Here is a 19,280-nt window from a genome sequence, read left to right as displayed (position 1 = left end):
AAACAGTTCAACACATTGTAATATATAGAAATAATTCATATCCCTACAGCGAGTGATACAATAAAACAGAGAGAGATAACTCTAATCTTCATTGGTTTTCATGTTCATGTTCCAGATTTTCCAAAAAAATAATTGTGAACACCATTTTGCCGCCAGTGCAAGTTCAGTCATAATAATTAATTAATATATGTTAAAATGGAATATAAAAAATCAATATTAATTTATATTGATAATAGTTTGATTAATTTTTTATATTCTTTCCGCTGAAGAAAAGGCAAAGGTAATTGTTTGCTAACTGCCAGAAACAAAAGTCCACAGACTACAAAACAGTTTTCAAAAATACCAGCTTTTAATTTTTGAAAAAACAAAGTGAATGGCTTCAAAGTAAAACTTGAGACTGACCTTGGATAAGACCGAGCGAAAAAATGTTCATAAATGTCAAACAACACCAAGTCGCACTTTAAAATCGATCTTATTGAAGAATTTTCTTAAGTGCAACTTGTTTTGTTCATAAATATGGGTGTTAGACTTCAAATAAACACGTTCTATTTTTGAAATCCATTACAATTCTGTGCACAGAACTACAATGATTTTCAAAATTTTTCAGTTGCGAGTACAATAGACTAGTATCTTGGTTCAGAACGAAAAAGAGCGCCTTTGTGATAAGGTTCATAAAATAATAATTGACAGATTAAACCACAGGAGACGAAAAAATACATTATTGTTTACTATTTGATAAGGTCATAGACTCTATTTTGGGCCAACTCCAATTTCTTATACATGTCTTTTGTGATAGGATTGAAATATTTATATTTCTTAACATGTCGGAACAGGTTATCCAAGTCATTCTTTCTGTCGATTGCACAAGTGATGTCCCACTGCAAAAAAAGTACAGAACATAATTATAAGCCACATAGTAGTCCAAATCTAATTATCTCTCCATGGTACATATGTATAAGATTGATCATGCTGACCGGATGATACAATCGCTATTTGATCGTGATAAAAGCACGTCAAGGTTAAAGTGGCGGCTGACCAATAATCTTATTATCGTAACGTAACATTCGCGGCGAGCATGTTAGGTTACGGCATTAGCAGACTAACGCAAGGTTTTGTTCTAGGGAAAGTAACATGAACGTAACCATGGCTTGTAGCCATAGTGACCGCCCACTTCACACTTCTACTAGTTGTTTATTCCGGGCAGTGAGCATAAGTATAATACCATTGATTCCGGGCCTTATGTCTTAAAATTATGTTCAAAGTATACCAATGAAACAGTGACATTCAAAAAGTCGAGTATCGCTTGCAGCTCGTTTCTAGTATCTTCGATCAAATTCTCATAGAACACGACGTGCATTGGGCGGTGGTATTTGGTAAGCCAGTCCGTGTACAATTTTGTCCATTCTTTTAGAAGTAAGGTAACTAGGTGTGACCAATCGTCGCCGAATCTGAAAATTTCGGTGGAAATAACTAAAATTTTCTTTCTTCCTAAACCCCTTTCAAATTTGATAGCTTCTCAATCCATTTTATTTGTTCTATTTGCTTCACCAGATTTCAAATGGTTCCAATCTCTCCCTGTCTTTCTTAGTGATTAGTCGTGTCTCGTAATTGTACAGAGCGGTACTTCAGATATAGGTTTTGACGAATCTTTTGAATACAATAGACAATGGAATGGAAAAATGTTTGGACGTTCGTTACGTAATGACGGATTTGTGAGAATGATAATTGAGGGGAAGATAGAAGGGAAAAGAAAGAGAGGAAGACTAAAATGGCGTATAATGAACAAATAAAAAAGAAGATAACCGATACAAACAAAAAATTACTGAATTTCAGTGATTTTTTTTGTGTATTGCAAGGATAAAGAGTTTCAATGTTGTATTTTTTCCAAATTCACATTTATTTATAATTTCTATTTTATACATGGCAACTCATGTGCTATGTTGAGAGGATTGTACTTTGCTTTTTTTGTTTATTTTTGTTCCTTACTTGTTAGTCTGATGTCATAATTAAGAATGCTGCGTTTCCCTGTTAATGGGACATATACATTAACATAGATATTAAATATTGTATTGAATATTGTATATATTCTGTTGGGCAACCAAATAAATAAAGATCAAAGCGAACAGCTATAAGGAGGTCAAGGACCTGGCTATAAACCGTAAGGAATGAAGGAGGTTACACAAACATGAGTCTGGTTCTTAACCGCTCACGCGATGCGCTCATCCTACCGCAAAATGGCGGCTATTTGGTTTCGCAAATTAGAAAAGGATTTAGTTTAAATACAAGTTTTTAAAAATAAAAATTAATATTCTGCATTACTAAATAAATACCCTCCGTACTACAACAAAAACATCTCAAATAAAATGCAGCAATACATCGCAAATCCTGCACTTAAAAAGCACTAATGAAATTTTTGGTGTACTTGGGTAAATATGATAATATTCCGTTTGAGTGGTTCTAATGTTTACCATGAAATTACTCCTTAAAGTATAGTTTATAAACATTTATATTCAGGGTTAACTTAAAAAACGCAACTTACGGTATGTTTTCAATAAATAAACACCGACATCACCAGCCCAAACAATAACACACACGATTGTCGTGACGTATTTTTGAAGTTGTTTATTTTTTAAATGACACACCCAGACATTAAAAACTTTATGGTTTGCTAGAGTAGTTAACGAAATAGCAATTAGTATTAGTTCTTTTACCTGTTATAACTTCGATATCCGATAAATCGGTATAAAATCATTACCGGCACCTCCAGGTGTGGTATGCTTCCAGAGACGCATGAATCGCGTGAGCGGTTAAATATGATTAAAATAATAATTTTTAATGTTGCGCTTTCTTGACGTAAAGTTTTAACAAGTCATGCGCCTGATGGTAAGCCACACACCTGTCCATAACAGTTGCAGTGCCACTCAGCTCTTTAAATTGCAAAGAGCTGAGGCGTACTGTCACTGCACCCGTCACCCTGAGACATAAGTTGACAAGTCCCATGTGCCTGTAATTTCACCAGCACCCTTACCCTTCAAACCTGGAGTACAGTAATGCTGACATTGCTGCTTGGCGGCAGAAATAGGTAAGGTGGCAGTACTTCCCTGGACGAACCTTTCACAAGGAGCTATACTGATGCGATAATAATATAGTACTTACTCTTCGAACATTGAAGGTGGCGCAACAGCATCATGAATATTATTGAAAACTTCTTCACTTACATTTCTTTCTGATTCTAAGTTTAACGCATATATAATGTTAACGGTAGCCTGCGATAAAAAACAGGTTTTAAAAATAGAGTAAGAGAGCTTTTTTATCGTGTGAGGAGTAATTTATAAAAGACGTGTGAATAAAACATACGCGGAATTTTTTACTTTCTAAAAACAATTTTTATTCTATTCATTGATTGCAATGTTGACTCCTGCAAAGTATTCTCCCTCAGATATAATACATTTGTGCCAGCGCTTTTTCCAATCCCCGAAGAATTTCTGGTTTACAAGTTTTCGTTATGGTGCATGGTGTTAAGTTGTTTCGGCGATTATATCTTTACGCTCCTCAACATTGCCAAAGCGTCGTTCTGTAATGCATTTTTTTTCCAGAAACAGTACAGTTCGTAACGGAATCATGTTTGGCCAAAACTCACGAGCAAGCCGTGGCGCGTGAAGATTTTTGGGACAACTTTTGCTGTTAACTATTTCACATCCAAACTATACGTGAAAAATATTTTGACATGAGTCAAATGATATTCTAAGTTCATTAGCAATCTTGCCATTGCAAATAATCTGTGTACTGCGATTGCCTATTACCCTGTTCTTCACCTTTCTGATGTTGTCATCGGTTGTCGATATGCTAGGACATCCAGAAAGCTTGTCTTCTTCAGTGTCATAGCCATCCTCTTTAAAATGTGTGTGCTACTTGTAAATTTAAATTTAAATTGTTTTATTCACTGAATATTCGTCCAAAGCGACATCTATATTATTATATTTTCAATGTGATGTAGCACTTTAATTCAATTCTAACGCCAAATTTTAGGGAAATACTTTATATTATATTAGTGATTGGCCAAGTAACGCTTATATTTTAACCAATCAGGGGGCAACAGAGCGTTTGAGCAGCGACATATTTTATATTGTTTTTAAATAGTCTTTTTTACCACATAGACACGCCTTTATACCTGTTATGTGACATTTTGAGATATTGTTCATAAATTAATTGGAATTTTAAAAATTTCACAAATATGGTGACGTTATTCTGTACAAGAACGCATTAACGCATTTAAGGAGACTCTTTTAATTAGCAAAAGTATGATGTTTCTTCCTAAACCTCATTATAGTTCAATGTACACAACTGTAATGAAATTGGTTCAGAACTAAAAAGAGCGCCTTTGTGATATGGGTTATGAAATTATAATTGATAGATAGATAAAATACAGGAGTAGAAAAATTAGTCTTTTATGCCAGTGGCATTGCAAAGCATTCCGAGTTTAGCTAGCTGGCTGTCTTCGTGCATTTTCATGCTTTTAAGGTGTAGAAAAACTTTGAAAGGAAAACTGTATATTGGAGAATGGGTTTGACCCTTCTTTAAACCAAATTGTGCCCAATTGTGTGTGTGTACTCAAACTAAGCAGTGGATACCAGTATAGAATCTCTTGGGTTCCGAATGAGCAGTACGACGGAGTCGAATTGGACAAAGTTTGAGGTCAACTCCATAAGCAAGTGGCTCTTCACAAGCAACACGGAACCATCTTTGCGAAATTCACCAGGGAATCCTTGCATTTGTAGATATGTATCGTTGTACACTGACCCTGTTATTATACCTGGAGAATAGTTATATAGTTAGATCATTTTTAATTGAAAGAACTGAAATAAAATCTAAACCTTTTTATGTCGTTTCTAAATGTGTGGCATTTCAGTACTCGTATAATTGTCTAAAATAAATAGACTGAAATGTTTCGAATAAATATAGACGAAATCTGCATACTGGAGAAGGAGACGTGTAAAGTTTTTGTGGTGAACAAGAACTAAGCACTGGCACGTATTATTGTTGATACAAAGTCTTCAATTCATTTTAAGGGGCAAGCTTCTATAGTAAGGTTCAGTTTGATATTTAAAATTTGTCATTTACGAGTATTAAAAGTATAGTGATACAAAGGTTATTTATTAAACAGCTTCTGCGTACTTGATGACAAAAATCCGTGGTCTAAGATGTTTCTAGAGTACTCGCGCGGGCTACATATGTAGCCCAGAGTGCTTTGATTGCTATTATTTCGTGAACTTTTAACCGTATTATTGCTATCTCATGTATTCCTCACTCAATTGTCTGCGCTCCTGTCAGTAGCCTGATCCCGGTGGCACACGGACGCCTGATCCCGGTGGCACACGGACGCCTGAGCAAATTGACTGTGAAATTATTATAATATAATAATAATAATAATACATTTATTTCAGATTTACATCCATATGTGTTAGTAACAATGACCTTATGTGCTATGTTAGTGATTTCACATGTTTAATTCAGAAAATAAAATTAAATTACAATTAATATACAAAAATAAAAATAAAATAAAAATTCACATGAGAAATGGGGGAAAATTACCAGATTCTCCCTCACTTCTCACACCTAATCTGCGACTCATGCGACTTCGTCCAATGACTGAGTATAGGGCTGTCATTTGTATTGGCCACCGCGCTCAGAAGGCTGTTGGCGCTGCCGCGCACGCGCATCATCAGGGACGCGACTCGCTTGCGCATGACGGCATGAAAGTCATCCGTGTGCGCCTCCGCAAACATCCCTGACGCACTACAGTAACGCGGCAGCCCCATCAACATCCTGAACGCATTGTTGTATAGGACACGTAGTGCGCTATAAGCTTTCTTAGTACAATTGATCCACAGGCTGCAGGTGTAGAAAGTTTGACAATAAGCTCTGAACAAGGTAGTTTTAACACTTGTTGTGCATTTTGCAAACCTGCGGACCAACATATTACTTCTTACCGATAACGCTCTACGCTCCCGCTCCACGTCTAGGTCGTCAGACTGCGACGCGGAGACCCAGTGCCCCAGATACTTAAATTTGGAAACAATTTTCAAAGTGACACCTCCTAACTCGACTGGTGGTATTATATTATATGTTTTTGTGCCGGCTCTAAATAACAAAAGTTCACTTTTACTAGCGTTATATCTGAGGCCATGAGTCTCCGCGTACATTTCACACGTGTCTAACAGCTTCCTAAGGGCACATACCGATGGGCTCAGCAAAACCATATCGTCAGCGTAGCTAATGTTATTAAAACACTGGCCTCCGACTGAGCATCCTGCTCGGGTGTTACTTAGCTCATCGATCAGCTGATTCATATAAAGACAGAAAAGCCTTGGTGATGTCAACCCTCCCTGTCTCACTCCGCACTGCAGCCTGAACGGGCCAGACATCGAGCCAGCCCACCTAATTCTGTTAGTCTGGTTGCCATACCAATATTTGAACATCTCAATCAGTGCACCGGGTACTGACAGGTCATATAGCTTTTTCCATAACAGATCGTAGGACACCAGATCGAACGCCCTGGACAGGTCCAGAAAGCATGCATATAAGCATGCATATTGGGCTGTGCGAGCATTTTTTCGGTACTTTATTTTTAGCAAAAACAGTTCATTGTTTGAGGTAAATACAAGTTATTTATAGTTTTTTACAGAGTAAAATATATTTTATCTGTTTTTGATGGATTTGTAGATTAAGGGTATTTTTTCTAGATAATTGTCAAACTACCTTAATTTTTTTAGATTAGCTTGGCGTCAAACGCTGATGAATTACGTATTCAAAGTGTGTGTGCCCAGAATGCGTGGATTCAATTTAGAGAACTAGTGTTTTGATATTTTTATTTATATAACCAATTTTAAAATGTTACAAAAACTTAATTAGCTCATAGATTTCACTTGCCAAATAAAAGATAAGAATAATTGATCTCATGCCGTCCAAATTTAAGTCAAATAGTTGAACTTTAAGATTACGTGTATATTAAAGAATATAAAGACTATTTGTTGTTATTTTGCTATGTAAATGTAAGAAAAATAAATGTTATTGCTAATTACAAACAGTGTTTTATTAATGTTTCATAATTTTAAGTCAAAGTCAAAGATCATTTGAACAGACACTTGAAAGCGTCACATTTAATCAATAGTATGGTTTCAAAATAGGCTTTATAATTACCCCGCGCGAGCATTGCTGGAATATTTTGGGCGCGTAGGTACTCTAGTGTTAAATTTAATATTGTAGTGATAAGTATATATTCAAATGTATATTTACAAATAGAATCCCCTAGAGTTTCTTAATCATTCTTCTCAGGCGAATCTGCCTTACGCATAAGCAGTAGAGTTTAAATCAGTATGATGACATAAAACAAAGATTTTTTCACTTTGGAAGATCGAAAACACACGAAGTATAATTCCTTCGATTTGACTGGACTCGTTCGTAACCCAATGCAATGATCTGTAACAATAGCATGTAGAGAAATTCGCTTAAAAAAATTACAATACCGTCTTTAAGGTAGTTTATTGCTTAATGCCAAGAAGACAAAATGTGTTAAATTTGGATTACCTAACGTAAAACCGACTAGTCCAAGCACAGAAATAAACGCAGACTTAGACCTTGTTGATAAAGCAGTTTTCTTGGGAGTGACCTTAGATAGTAAACTTCAATGGTTTCCACATATATCTTCCCTGGCCCGCAGATTAAGCTCCGCTGCATACGCAGTTCGCAGAATACGTGAGCTTACCGATGTTAGTTCTGCTAGACTAGTTTACTTTAGTTACTTCTATAGTGTAATATCCTACGGGATTCTCATGTGGGGTAAAGAGGCAGATATTCAAACCATATTTGTGTTTAAAAAACGAGCGATTCGTAATGTGGCTAGTATCATGACTGTGGCATCACAGTACATTTACTCAAATATTTTATATTTCTGTAAAAATATACATAATTTCAATAAGAAAGAAGATATCCATAATATTAACCTCAGAGCTACGTCCAAACTCATGGTACCACGATTTCGTTTAACCAAGGTAAACAACCCTTTTACGGGGAACTGTATACGTTTTTAAAATAAGATTAAAAACTACATTAAAAATATTTTGATCGAAAAGTCATTATACAAAATTGAAGACTACGTGCTAGATAAAGATGTATGTAAAGACGACATGGCTCCAGAATCCACACAAATTTGATTCAAAGTGTATTCCATAGCATTTAAGTTTATTTGAAAAGAGCAATCCCTAGAGTTTCTTGCTCGTTCTTCTCAGGGCTACGATGATTGCCCTGAGAAGCTGAGTGAACGAGCAGTAGCTTAAATGTGACGTTTTCAAGTGTAAATTTATTTTAACTATGGAATAAATGATCTTTGACTTTGACTTCGCCACCTGCCGATTCAGTCTGTAGCGCAGTTAGTTCGAGTCCAGTTAGATTGAAGGTATTGTTCTTTGTTATTTATTTATTTATTTAATCAATATTGCGAGTGGGCTCACAGAGCGTATCCAAAACACTCACAAGCTTAGGCAACATTACAAATTATTGATAAAGAATTGCGATACAATTAAAATAAAATAAAATTATAGATACAATTTAGCTTACAAATGTCAAAACCTTAACCTACTTAGTATCTAATTTCCTACACGTAAAAAGTCATTATTTAAAAATATGTTCGCGTTCCTAAGAATTTGTCCAAAGGAATCAGCAAATAAGTCCATGTCATAGTGGTCAGCGAGCATATCTCCGATGAGCGTGAGTGCCCGCGCGGAGGGCGCATGCGCAGCGCGAACGGTGCGCACTGCCGGCCGCTGCAGCAAGCGCAGCCGCCGACGTGGCGTCACTATCCCAGCCTCATCCCAACTAATGCGAGAGGGCACCTGAATGCTAAATTTCTCGAGAATATCTGGACTATCGATTTTATTATGAATGATTGATAGGTAGTGTAGTACTAGCATCCATTTTCGCCTAAATGCAAGTGTTTCTAAATCGACCATAGCAGTTACAAATAAGGAGGGGTAGAGAAACGGATAGTACCCATAAGTTCTCTTATATAACCATCGAGCAAATTTACGTTGAAGCCTTTCCACCATAAGGTTATATTTATTTTCATGAGGATCCCAAATGATAGCGCCGTATTCGAGTTTACTGCGTACATACGCATTATACAAAACCTTTGCTACTGTACTGTTCTGGAATTGTGAAGCAATTCTGATAATAAAACCCAAGGTTTTGCTAGCTTTCTTGCACATTTCAGGCACGTGAGTATGAAAATCCAGTTTGTCATCTAATATTAAACCTAGGTCGCGAATGTTATTAACTCTATCCATAGGAGCGTCATTTAAACTATATCTAGTAAACAGGGGTGATCGTTTACGCGTAAAAGTTACCACTTTGCACTTATTTTCATTTAGTGGCAATCTATTGACTCGACTCCATTCGGATACGGCGTCAATATCACATTGGAGTGCCTCAGCATCTGTCGCCTTACTAACCCTCGTGAAGAGCTTTAAATCGTCCGCGAATAGAAGACATTTGGCGGATCGGACATAGTGTGGTAGTTCATTAATCATGAGTAAAAATAGCGTTGGCCCCAGGGTACTTCCTTATTATTCCTCCTCCTATTTCCATCCTACTTATTCGATCTTTGTATCAATAATAATTACGAACTAGTGAATAGTCCAGTATTTTCACAAAAATAAACGAACATCATGTTAGTAAAAATATTATGATGTTCATTAAATAAAATACTGCCTGGGATGTATGTTTAGGATGATAGATGGATGGATCAATGGATAATCGTCGAGTGATGGCGTCTGGTACAGCTTTTGTGAAAATAATCGCTATAAATATTTGATGCATTGCTTGCATAGTATAATATATATGGTATATATAATGTATATAGTATCGAAATAAATGGTTCCTTCACAATCTTATGGAAAAATGCCATAGACTGCATATACATGGGTGTAGTTTTGATCATGTTTTGATGTATCTTGTGGTTTTCAATGATGGTTTAAAGATGGTTGCCGAATAAGGCTCAATTTACATAGTCGTGGAACGGAATTGAACGGAAACGTCAATTTCGCCTCGATTCAATTTTTTTTTTGTAGTATATCGTCGACTTTTAACGTCACACTGCGCCTGCCAGTGCCTACACGCCACTTCCTGCGGATTCGTCAGGCGTCTCCGGATGACACGCGACTCGTTATTTGCCTCGCATCTAGTTTGTATATTAAATAATTGACGTAATGCAAATTTTGTAAACTACAATTTTGTTATAAAAATTCGCTTCCATTCCGCCGTAACGCAAATTGAGTCTCAGGGCGCGTTCTAATTAGACGCTGCATTCGCGTGGCTGTTGCGCTGCAGAAGTGCAACCAAATCTTTAGTGATGATTTATTTTTCGAATCAGTTACGCGATGGATTCTGACGAAGGAACATTACTTTTACTTATTTTGTTAAAACTGAAGAAGAATAAATGAAAAAGAATACCATTAGAGTATTAGAATCCGTTTGTTACCTTTATTTTGTCAAAATAATTTTGACCTAAATTTTCCCCATGCCTTTTTTTTAACCGGTCGACTGGAATAATTGGCGCTGCTTTCCCATATTGCTGGGTGTTGTTTCTGCTTTCCCATATTGCTGGGTGTTGTTTTACATTCTCAATAATTTCTCCAATTCGATTTTCGTCCACCGTGGTTAATTTGAAAAATTAATGTGTCTGCATCCGAGGGTGATTGCAGCACGATTGTCGCGCGGCCGCTGCGCAGTTGCAGCGCTTTTAGAAATTGTATAAAAAGTGGTGGAACAGCGGCTAATTTGAACGTACCCTAAGAGTGAGCCAAAAAGTACATGGGATGTTCAACCTGAATAAATGCACTCTGTTTTACCAGTAGCTTGTTGCAAAAGGTATCGAAGCCAAGTGTTACCGCATCCAGAGGCCGAGATCAAACCCACTGGATTACGAGGTTCTGATATGTTTCTTAGCCCCTTGCACCATTCAAATGTTGGGATATCTTGAAGTGGCAACCTGAAGTAGCTTTCGTCGTCAACACTTGTTATAAATACGTATGATGTGAACACCACAGAAATGAACAACACAGATGCGATGATTTGACGGGGTTTTTTCCTTTGTTTTAATGTTACAAAATGTTTTATTGAAGTAATTGTAAACGGAACTAACATTTTATTTATTGTAGTGTGTAATACTAAGTAATGACAATCACAAATTAAAAAGATTAGGAGAATATGAAGATGTAAACAAACATTAAATAAAGTCAAGAGTATATTTTTTTTAAATAAACCTTGTGAAAAACAAAAGGGTAGGCAAAGATTCTACCTACCATACAGCCTCTTTATGAAATGAGCTACTGAAAAAAAAAGTTTGCCTACTGTAACGTAATAATTAATAAGTATAATCATAGCTCTAACCTTAGAGGGTAACCAAGAACCATAAAAACCAAGACGTTTCTGAGTACCTATGTTGTTTGCCAGTGTCTTTTTTTTTTCATCCTCTAAGGCCAGTATCAATCCGACTAGACATGGCAATATCGGCTGTTTGTCAATAGTGAATTACACTGTTAAGTGATTTTTCAATAACTGTTATTGTAAACTGTAGTCAAATGAGGAAAAACCTGTTATTCCTCTATTATCTAGTTTTACATACAACTTTTCTGCAATGAAATCAAATTTACTTGGAATAAACGAAATCTACTATTGTTAAAAAGCTATTTATGTAGTTGACTATAACCATTAACCAATAAACCAAAACAAAATGGTTGTTTTCGGCACCAGTTCTATTTAAATTGATTGATATTAACAACCTGTCGATATGAAATATTAAAATCGACAATGAAAAGATAAAAAACTATCAAAGGATGCAATGGACGTAAAATTTTATCTTCGTGTAGTCTCAGGATAAGTGACAAACGGGCTTGACGAAAGTCTTCCATTTAAAATGGGATGCACTCAGTATCGTCTTCGCCTTTCTCTTTAACGTTTCATTGTTCAAAACACACTTATTACTACTATTATTCCTGTTTTTTTTTCTCAATCTACTGGCTGGTTTCAACTACATTTACCTTTTTTCACCGAAATGCTATGTAGTGGTGTACTATGTTGTTTTATAATAGCGGGTGCCATGGACACACGCATAGACAACTGCAAATTACACCCAAACTCACGAGAGAAATAAATGTAGATCATACAAATATTTCCCCCGGCCCGGGAATCGAACCCGGGATCTCTACGAGTTATTATTATTAATAATATCCACAAACAAATTGCTCCTCCACGTCTATTCTCAATTAATGTTGATGACTATTGACGGCCGCGCATTTATAATATGAACTTAGCTTGAAGAGCCATAACGGGATCCGATAGATGTCCATAAGATCAACAGCATCAGATTTTAGATATACTACTACATATGCCTTAATATTTTATGAAATGCTTTATATTTCGCCAAAGATTTTTGGGATTTCCTTTGCTATCTAGAAGCTGTTTACGATGTCATTCGATTTTGAGCCTATTTTACAATTCAGGTAGGAAAATACTCTACCTTCCGTAAATCTGTAGGCTAATTGGGTCCGTGGGATTTCTTTTAGAAACGAAATGTATAATTTACCACGAGTTTTTTGGAGTGTCAATAATCTGGCAGTAACCTAAGAGTGCGGCCACACGACGAATTTTTGCTATTCATATGCGATTGCATCGACACCAACGTGCGACTGCATCGATACAAACGTGCGACTGCGTCGATACAAACGCGCGTTTGTATCGATGCAGTCGCGCGTTTGCATCGCTGCTTTAAATAGTGTGCGCGTTCTCAAAATAGCTGTTGTTGTACACTATTGAAGAGTTTCTCTGGTCTGTCTGCCATTTCCAACACCAGATCAGCTCCAGGTCATCATAAAATTTTATTTTCATTGGAATTACATGTATTTGCCAAGTTTTATTAAAATCGGTTAACGGAAAGCGGGTGAGATTTAATAAACCGTAAAAACATTAGGTGGAATGTTTTTTTCAAATTTGAATGGGACCCACTAATAGCATAACATACACACAAAAGAAAAAAAAATAAGGACGAATTGAGAACGTGCTCCTTTTTTGAAGTGGGTTAAAAAGACAGTACATGCAGGAGAACGAAATAGGTTCTTATCACAATATGCCGCCTTTAACGTACATCAATAGTTTGCATTTACTTAGTATCGGTGCGAAAAAAACAACGCCATTAAGATCTGAAAAAATTGTTTGATCTTCAAAGATGTCAGTCACCTTTAACACTCAACATAATATTTTTTTTAAGTGTGCATTGGAGCTCCATCTCACCTGATTGAAAGTGACAATAAGGTGGACGGTGGAGCATGTGCACCTAAATAATGCCTATTCACTCTCGCCTTGAAAAGACCCAAGATAAAGCGTTTAGGAAATAAGTCTGTAGGCTCTGAATTCCACTCCATAGCCATTCACCTTAAAAATGAGGAAGCGTAACGCTTCATGTGAATCCTTGGAATATCCATAATTGTGCCAAAATACCTAGTTATCTCTTCCTGATTATGTTTTCGTCGCGTGTCCCATACGACCAGTCCCAGCCCATACAAATAAACAAATACAATTTAAATTGACTTGTGTCTACAGTCCCAAAAGCTTTTCAGAGATATTATAACTTGAAAAGGAACTAACGCTGCCACGTTGAAAATCGTGACATAGGTTTTCTTGTAGATTATTATAAGGCTGCAAGTGAACTCATCAGAATAGTGTGAGTTTTTGTGTAAGTACACCACGTGACGTGTATCAGATGTTACTGGTCACTGTTTCACGAGACCATACACCATATTTTTTTTTGTGGTTTGAGAAAGGATCAAAATATTTGTATTTCTGAACACATCGGTAGATGTTATCCATATCATTCTGTGTTTCAATGGCACATGAGATGTCCGACTGCAAATAAAATATGAAATATAACTGAAAAGGTAAATAATACCCCAAAACTCACTAAAATAATTTTTGTTTTTTTTTATTAGCCGCAGTAAAATTGCCAAGAGGTTTCTATTTAAATTGGGCGGTATAATGAAACCTATTTTCTCCAAAGAACCCGCAATGAGACGTCGTGGCGGTTTGAGACCTAAACCCAAGTCTTAAATGAGACCTGCGACCTGATTTCGAATATATATATAAATTGATGATGACGACGTACAGGTCGATGCTTACAATTATTGAGATGTCTATTGTAGGTTGAGTTATGAATTTTTGAGTCATGAAGTCGCCCTTATTTGGTCTGCAAGACGTGAAATAGGAACCGCTTATATCTTATCTGAACCGTAAGCGTAGGTGGCAGATTACACTAGTGTGGTGCCACACATATAAGGTTATGACTGGTTGAAATAATTTCCTGCCCTGGTGCACATGGTAATCAAAGTTTACCTCTGAAACAGCGACGTTTAAAAACTTTAGAATTGCTTGTGACTCATTTCTGGTGTTATTGACCAAACTTTCATAGAGCACAACGTGGATTGTGCCGCGGTAATTGGTGAGCCAGTCTATGTAGAATCTTGTCCATTCATTTAGGAAGTTGGTAAATAATAGTGACCATTCATTGTCAAATCTAAAATGTTAATAAAATACAGTTTAATTAAATATTTGTATAAGGTATCAAGCGATGGGTTGAACAATTCGTGCGCATGGTGGTAGTCATTCCTGTACACAACAGTTACCGTGTCACTCAGAGCTTTAAACAGCAAAGACCTGAGAAATACTGCCTGTGATTTTAGCAACACCCTTGCCCTTCAACAACCACGGCAGAAATCGGTAACGTGGCAGTACTTCCCTGGACGAACTTTTTCACAAGGAGCTCTACTGCTAGCCAAAAAAAAATCTGGACAATTTTCGATATACAGGAAAACTAAAGCAGTTAAAGTAATATAAGAAGTAATTCTGAATAGTGTAGGGAATATTTCTCCTTCGTGTCCGTGAACGACCTGGTTAATTCACCTGTGTGGACAACTTGATGTTTTTCGTAACACAAAAATTGGCATTCGATCGGAGAAATTTAATTTCCGAAGTGGTATTTTAAATCAGGTTCCTATTTAGTATTCTTGAATATCAATGACGAAAAAACGATCAAGGTTGTCCATAAGGTCAATGGTTGTCCCTCAATAAACCTGAAAGTGGTCATCGTTCGGGAGCTGTTTAATACAGGGTTGTGACGTATCCGCCAGACTGGCCGATTTAATTTCAATGTTGAACGATAACTAAACCCATAGCATAACACCAGTGCGGTGCGGTGCACGGTTGGATTCGGACATGCTCCACTACACAGTAAGAATTATAATAATTCGCGAGTCCAGCGGCAATAGCCGCTGCGCGTAAATGACTATGGGTTCCCAGCAGCTCATAGCCAATGAAGTGCTGGCGTTCATCCAACACGCCGTCGACACTATGGACGAGATCAGCATCGTGCAGGTGTGCAAATCAAATTTTAAGGAAGAAGAGATTGCAGTGGCAAGGCGCTGCTTTTCCGTATGATTGACAAAGCTGAGCAGATGCCACTTTGCCGGAGGGAAGGAGGAGCGACGAGTCTCCTGGACATCATCTCGTTGTTAAAGGAGACCGACCCAGAAAACGTGCCTGCTTGCCTACTTTCGTGGCGAAGGAGCTGCACAAGCTACCCCCTGTCACGTTCGACCACGTCGACGTCACCAGGCTGCTGAAGGACATCACGTCCCTAAAAGCGAGCCTTGCTGAAGTTGACTGTAAATTGGAGGCCTCAGACGGCCATTAGTGAGTTGCATACCCAAGTTGCGTTACTGAGTAGTGCGGCTTTGGTAAGTAAGTCACTCGAGGCCTGTAACGTGAATACTTGTCGAGGGGCGCAAAACGCATCTATCGGCAATTTTGAGTCGGCCCATGCGTCGCCGACCGCTCTCACCACGTACGTTTCCCCGCTCCCCGCACCTTGTTCTTCCGCCCCGGCGGAAAGGTCACGCGTAAGCATGTTGACCCCTCAACGTGACTACGCTGCTGTTGCCGCTGCTAACCGATCCAATATTCCACAACCACAGCTCAGGCAGTTACCAACAAAGAGGAAGAAAATGTAACGGATACTCATCTCTGGAGATGTATCACCAGTACCACCGAGAAGAGTTGAACAGTGCGACGAGAATGGTTTCAAAAAGATGGAAAGGAAGAAGTACACCAGCTGTAACCATAGTGGCACCGCCCCGTCCGGCCCTAATCATTTACGGCGTCCAGCGATGCCGATGACGTTGTAATATGTGTCACGGCTTCATTACTCCACAAAGTCACAAAGATATTGTGGAGTATATACGGGTGAAAGCCAATAGCCACCTTGAGAGTCGAGCAGTTGGTGACCCGCCACTATGTAAATTTTAATTCATTTGTGGTGAGAGTACCAACTCAACATCTGTCGACCTTCATGAAAGATGAGTTTTGACCGAAAGGGGTCATGTTTTTTTTTTTTTAATATATAATAGACACACGCTTGGCCACAATCTCATCTGATGTTAAGCGACGATGTGACCGACGATGGGACGCGTTTGCCTAAAAAATGCCTATTCACTCTATGTACCGATGTTTCCGAGGCCGGACGGCCACATGACGGACCAACGACCGAAGAAACGAACGAACGAACGAACGAACGATTTTTAAATACTGAAGATGGGGCAACAACATTATGAACGTTCTCAATGTCAGCCACTGTGGTTTTGCCTTTGTATATTGTAGATTTCAATATAGAGTTAGCATATTGCATATTATACATGGTCTGTAGTAAATAAAAATTAATAACTTATGGAAAAAGCTTATTCATAATCACGGTGACTTTAAGGCGGAGGAAAATTTTGGAAGGAAACTTGTACCTACATATATCGATACCTTTCGAAGATATGTCACAACCGATGCGAAAGCGATGCTAGACCTACGGATTTATAAGTAGTTCCACGAAATTTTGGAAATGCAGAAATGGCAAATCCACGGAATTTCGTTCCATTCCTTCAACTCCTCCTTCCTGATGGCCTCCGTGGTCGAGTGGCTTGCACACCGGTTTTTATGGTGTCGCCGTCTCTGAGGTCCCGGGTTCGACCCCCACCCGGTCAGTGTAGAAAACAAATTTTTCTATATTCTCATGGGTCTAGGTGTTTGTGGTACCGTCGTTGTTTCTGAGTTCCATAATACAAGCGCTTTAGTTACTTACTTTGGGATCAGAGCAATGTATGTGATGTTGTCTAATATTTATGTATTTTTTATTTAACTAAATGAATAAAGAAAATTGGAATTAAAAACTGTGTCAGTAGATCTAAGGATTTTTCTAGAAAGCAATATACGAAATACGCATATTTCAGCGTCGCCCTACGGATTTCAAAAATTGGATCTAGCAACAATGTTAACATCTCCAAGCTAAATTGAGCAAATGTTATATTATGTGAATTGGGAACTAGATGACAAAGTCTCCTCACAGGGATGCCATACTCAATAGTTGTTCACACAAGAGTCGATACCAGTATGGTGTCCTTTGGATTCCGCATGAGCAATACGGCTGAGTCGAACTTGACCTTAGTTAAGGCTCTCTTGACAAAGTAGTGAGTCGTCACAACCAGGACTGATCCGTCTGTCGTGTACTCTCCGGGGAATCCGTTCACGCATAAATATAGATTGCTATAAATTGACCCTGTTAGAATACCTGCAGAATTATAATAAAATTATGTATTTACGTAGGGAAGTAATAACTGAAGCGAAGGTGAAAATTTTGTAAAGAAACCTGCATATCGAGGCTTTAACCAGCGAGGTGGTCAATGGCCTAACCCGTCTCTCAAGATGGCATAGACCCTCTAGAATCGGTCTGCGATGCTAAGAACTGGGATGTTGGGTTTCGTTACGCGTGATAGACGTGCCTCCCACGTTACTTACTGCTCAGAGCTGTAAATCGAAAAGATTTGAGGGGCATAGCACTGCGCTTGTCGCCCCCAGATGTATGCGTTCCGGTTTTAAAGGGTAAGGATGCTGGTAAAATCACTGGCTCTTGGAACTTGTCATAGGATACAGTGGCAGTACCCCTCATATCTTTGCGATTTAAAGCTCTGAGTGGCACTGCAACTGTTATGAATAAGCGTGTAGCTTATCATCAGGAGCACGACTTGTACGTCCCGTCATTTGATATTGTATAAAAAAGGACCAATCCGGAAATGAATGCTTCTAAATTGGTTCCGTTCGGGCTCTTTTGGGTAGTACCTTTGAGTGAATTTCGTTGTTCCGGTACACATCGTACAGGGACTTCTATAGTTTGGGATCAGATAATTAAAACCAGAAAGTACATGAAATTTTACCAGTAGCTTGTTGCAAAAGGTGTCGGAGCCTAATTGTATCACATCCAGGGGCAGCGACCAAAGCGACGGGCTTGCGAAGTCCTAATATGTTTGTCAGATTCTTACACGGTCCTTTTGTAGGAACAACTTGCAATGGCAATCTGTAGTAGCTTTTATTAACCCTCATTAAAAAAATGTACGAAACAAATAATACGGACATGAGAAACAGATATGCTACAAAAATCCTGTGTTTTAACAATTGCTGCAACATGATTGAATAATCAGTTAGACAATTTTTGTAAATGGTAAGCCCAGTAAGTGCTAGGTTGTAGTAATGATAACGTAAATAAACATGTATACTTCACTTCACTTTTTATTTTTATGGCTCCATCAATATGAGAACTGATGATTTTGCCAATGTCACAGTTGAAAGAAAAAAAACGAAACAAAAAAAAAATTTTCGCTAAGCTCTAATAGGACATTAACCGGTGTTGGTAAGTTGGACTACGGGAGTACTCAGTTGAGAATGTAAAACGAAACAGCAAAACAATATTTATAAATATATGTTATTTAAGTGGATAAATTTACATAGAGTAACAATATGGGGGGAGAACACTAAAGTTAAGAGGTTGTTTATGTTAATGGGGCGGGGGAATTTTGGAGAAAGTAAGTTATAAAGTGGAACAGCAATATTAGGACAATTGAAAAAAATGTGTTCCAAGGTACCGTCTTCTAGGCCGCACTCGCACAGAGAGTGATCTCGAACTCTGATTTTACGCAAAAATACAGGTGTGCAAACATGGCCTAAGCGCAAACGAATAATAGTGGAAGTGATGTTTTTAGGCAAATCGCGACGTTTAAAAAACCAGGGTTTAGTGGGTAGATTTGGTTGGAGATTACCATAGTGTCTACCAACAGTTTGTCGTGATTCCTGCCAAAGGACCG

General features: G+C 37.9%; 1 protein-coding gene across 1 annotated transcript; it reads right to left on the bottom strand.

Annotated features, from left to right (window-relative positions):
• Positions 1-728: 728 nt before the first annotated feature.
• Positions 729-11,133, bottom strand: LOC113228943 (WSCD family member CG9164-like). The gene is made up of 5 exons (XM_026462386.1): positions 10,905-11,133; positions 4,632-4,813; positions 3,157-3,266; positions 1,268-1,448; positions 729-878 (listed from the first exon to the last, which is right to left on the bottom strand). Exons 2-5 carry the CDS (start codon positions 4,770-4,772, stop codon positions 729-731), a joined length of 582 nt encoding a protein of 193 aa, XP_026318171.1. The 5' UTR covers positions 4,773-4,813; positions 10,905-11,133.
• Positions 11,134-19,280: the final 8,147 nt, after the last annotated feature.

This window comes from Hyposmocoma kahamanoa, unplaced genomic scaffold (genome assembly GCF_003589595.1).
Source record: "Hyposmocoma kahamanoa isolate Upper Pololo Valley unplaced genomic scaffold, ASM358959v1 263, whole genome shotgun sequence".
In the NCBI taxonomy this organism is placed as follows: Eukaryota; Metazoa; Arthropoda; class Insecta; order Lepidoptera; family Cosmopterigidae; genus Hyposmocoma; species Hyposmocoma kahamanoa.
This window is presented reverse-complemented; position numbering and strand designations above follow the sequence as displayed.

Excerpts from the sequence above, each read along its gene's own strand:
- LOC113228943 (XM_026462386.1), bottom strand. The coding sequence starts at position 4,772 with ATGCAAGGATTCCCTGGTGAATTTCGCAAAGATGGTTCCGTGTTGCTT. Across the intron at positions 1,449-3,156 it reads CCACCTTCAATGTTCGAAGA|ATTCGGCGACGATTGGTCAC; the intron begins GTAAGTACTATA and ends CGAAATTTTCAG. Across the intron at positions 879-1,267 it reads TGAATGTCACTGTTTCATTG|TGGGACATCACTTGTGCAAT; the intron begins GTATACTTTGAA and ends CTTTTTTTGCAG.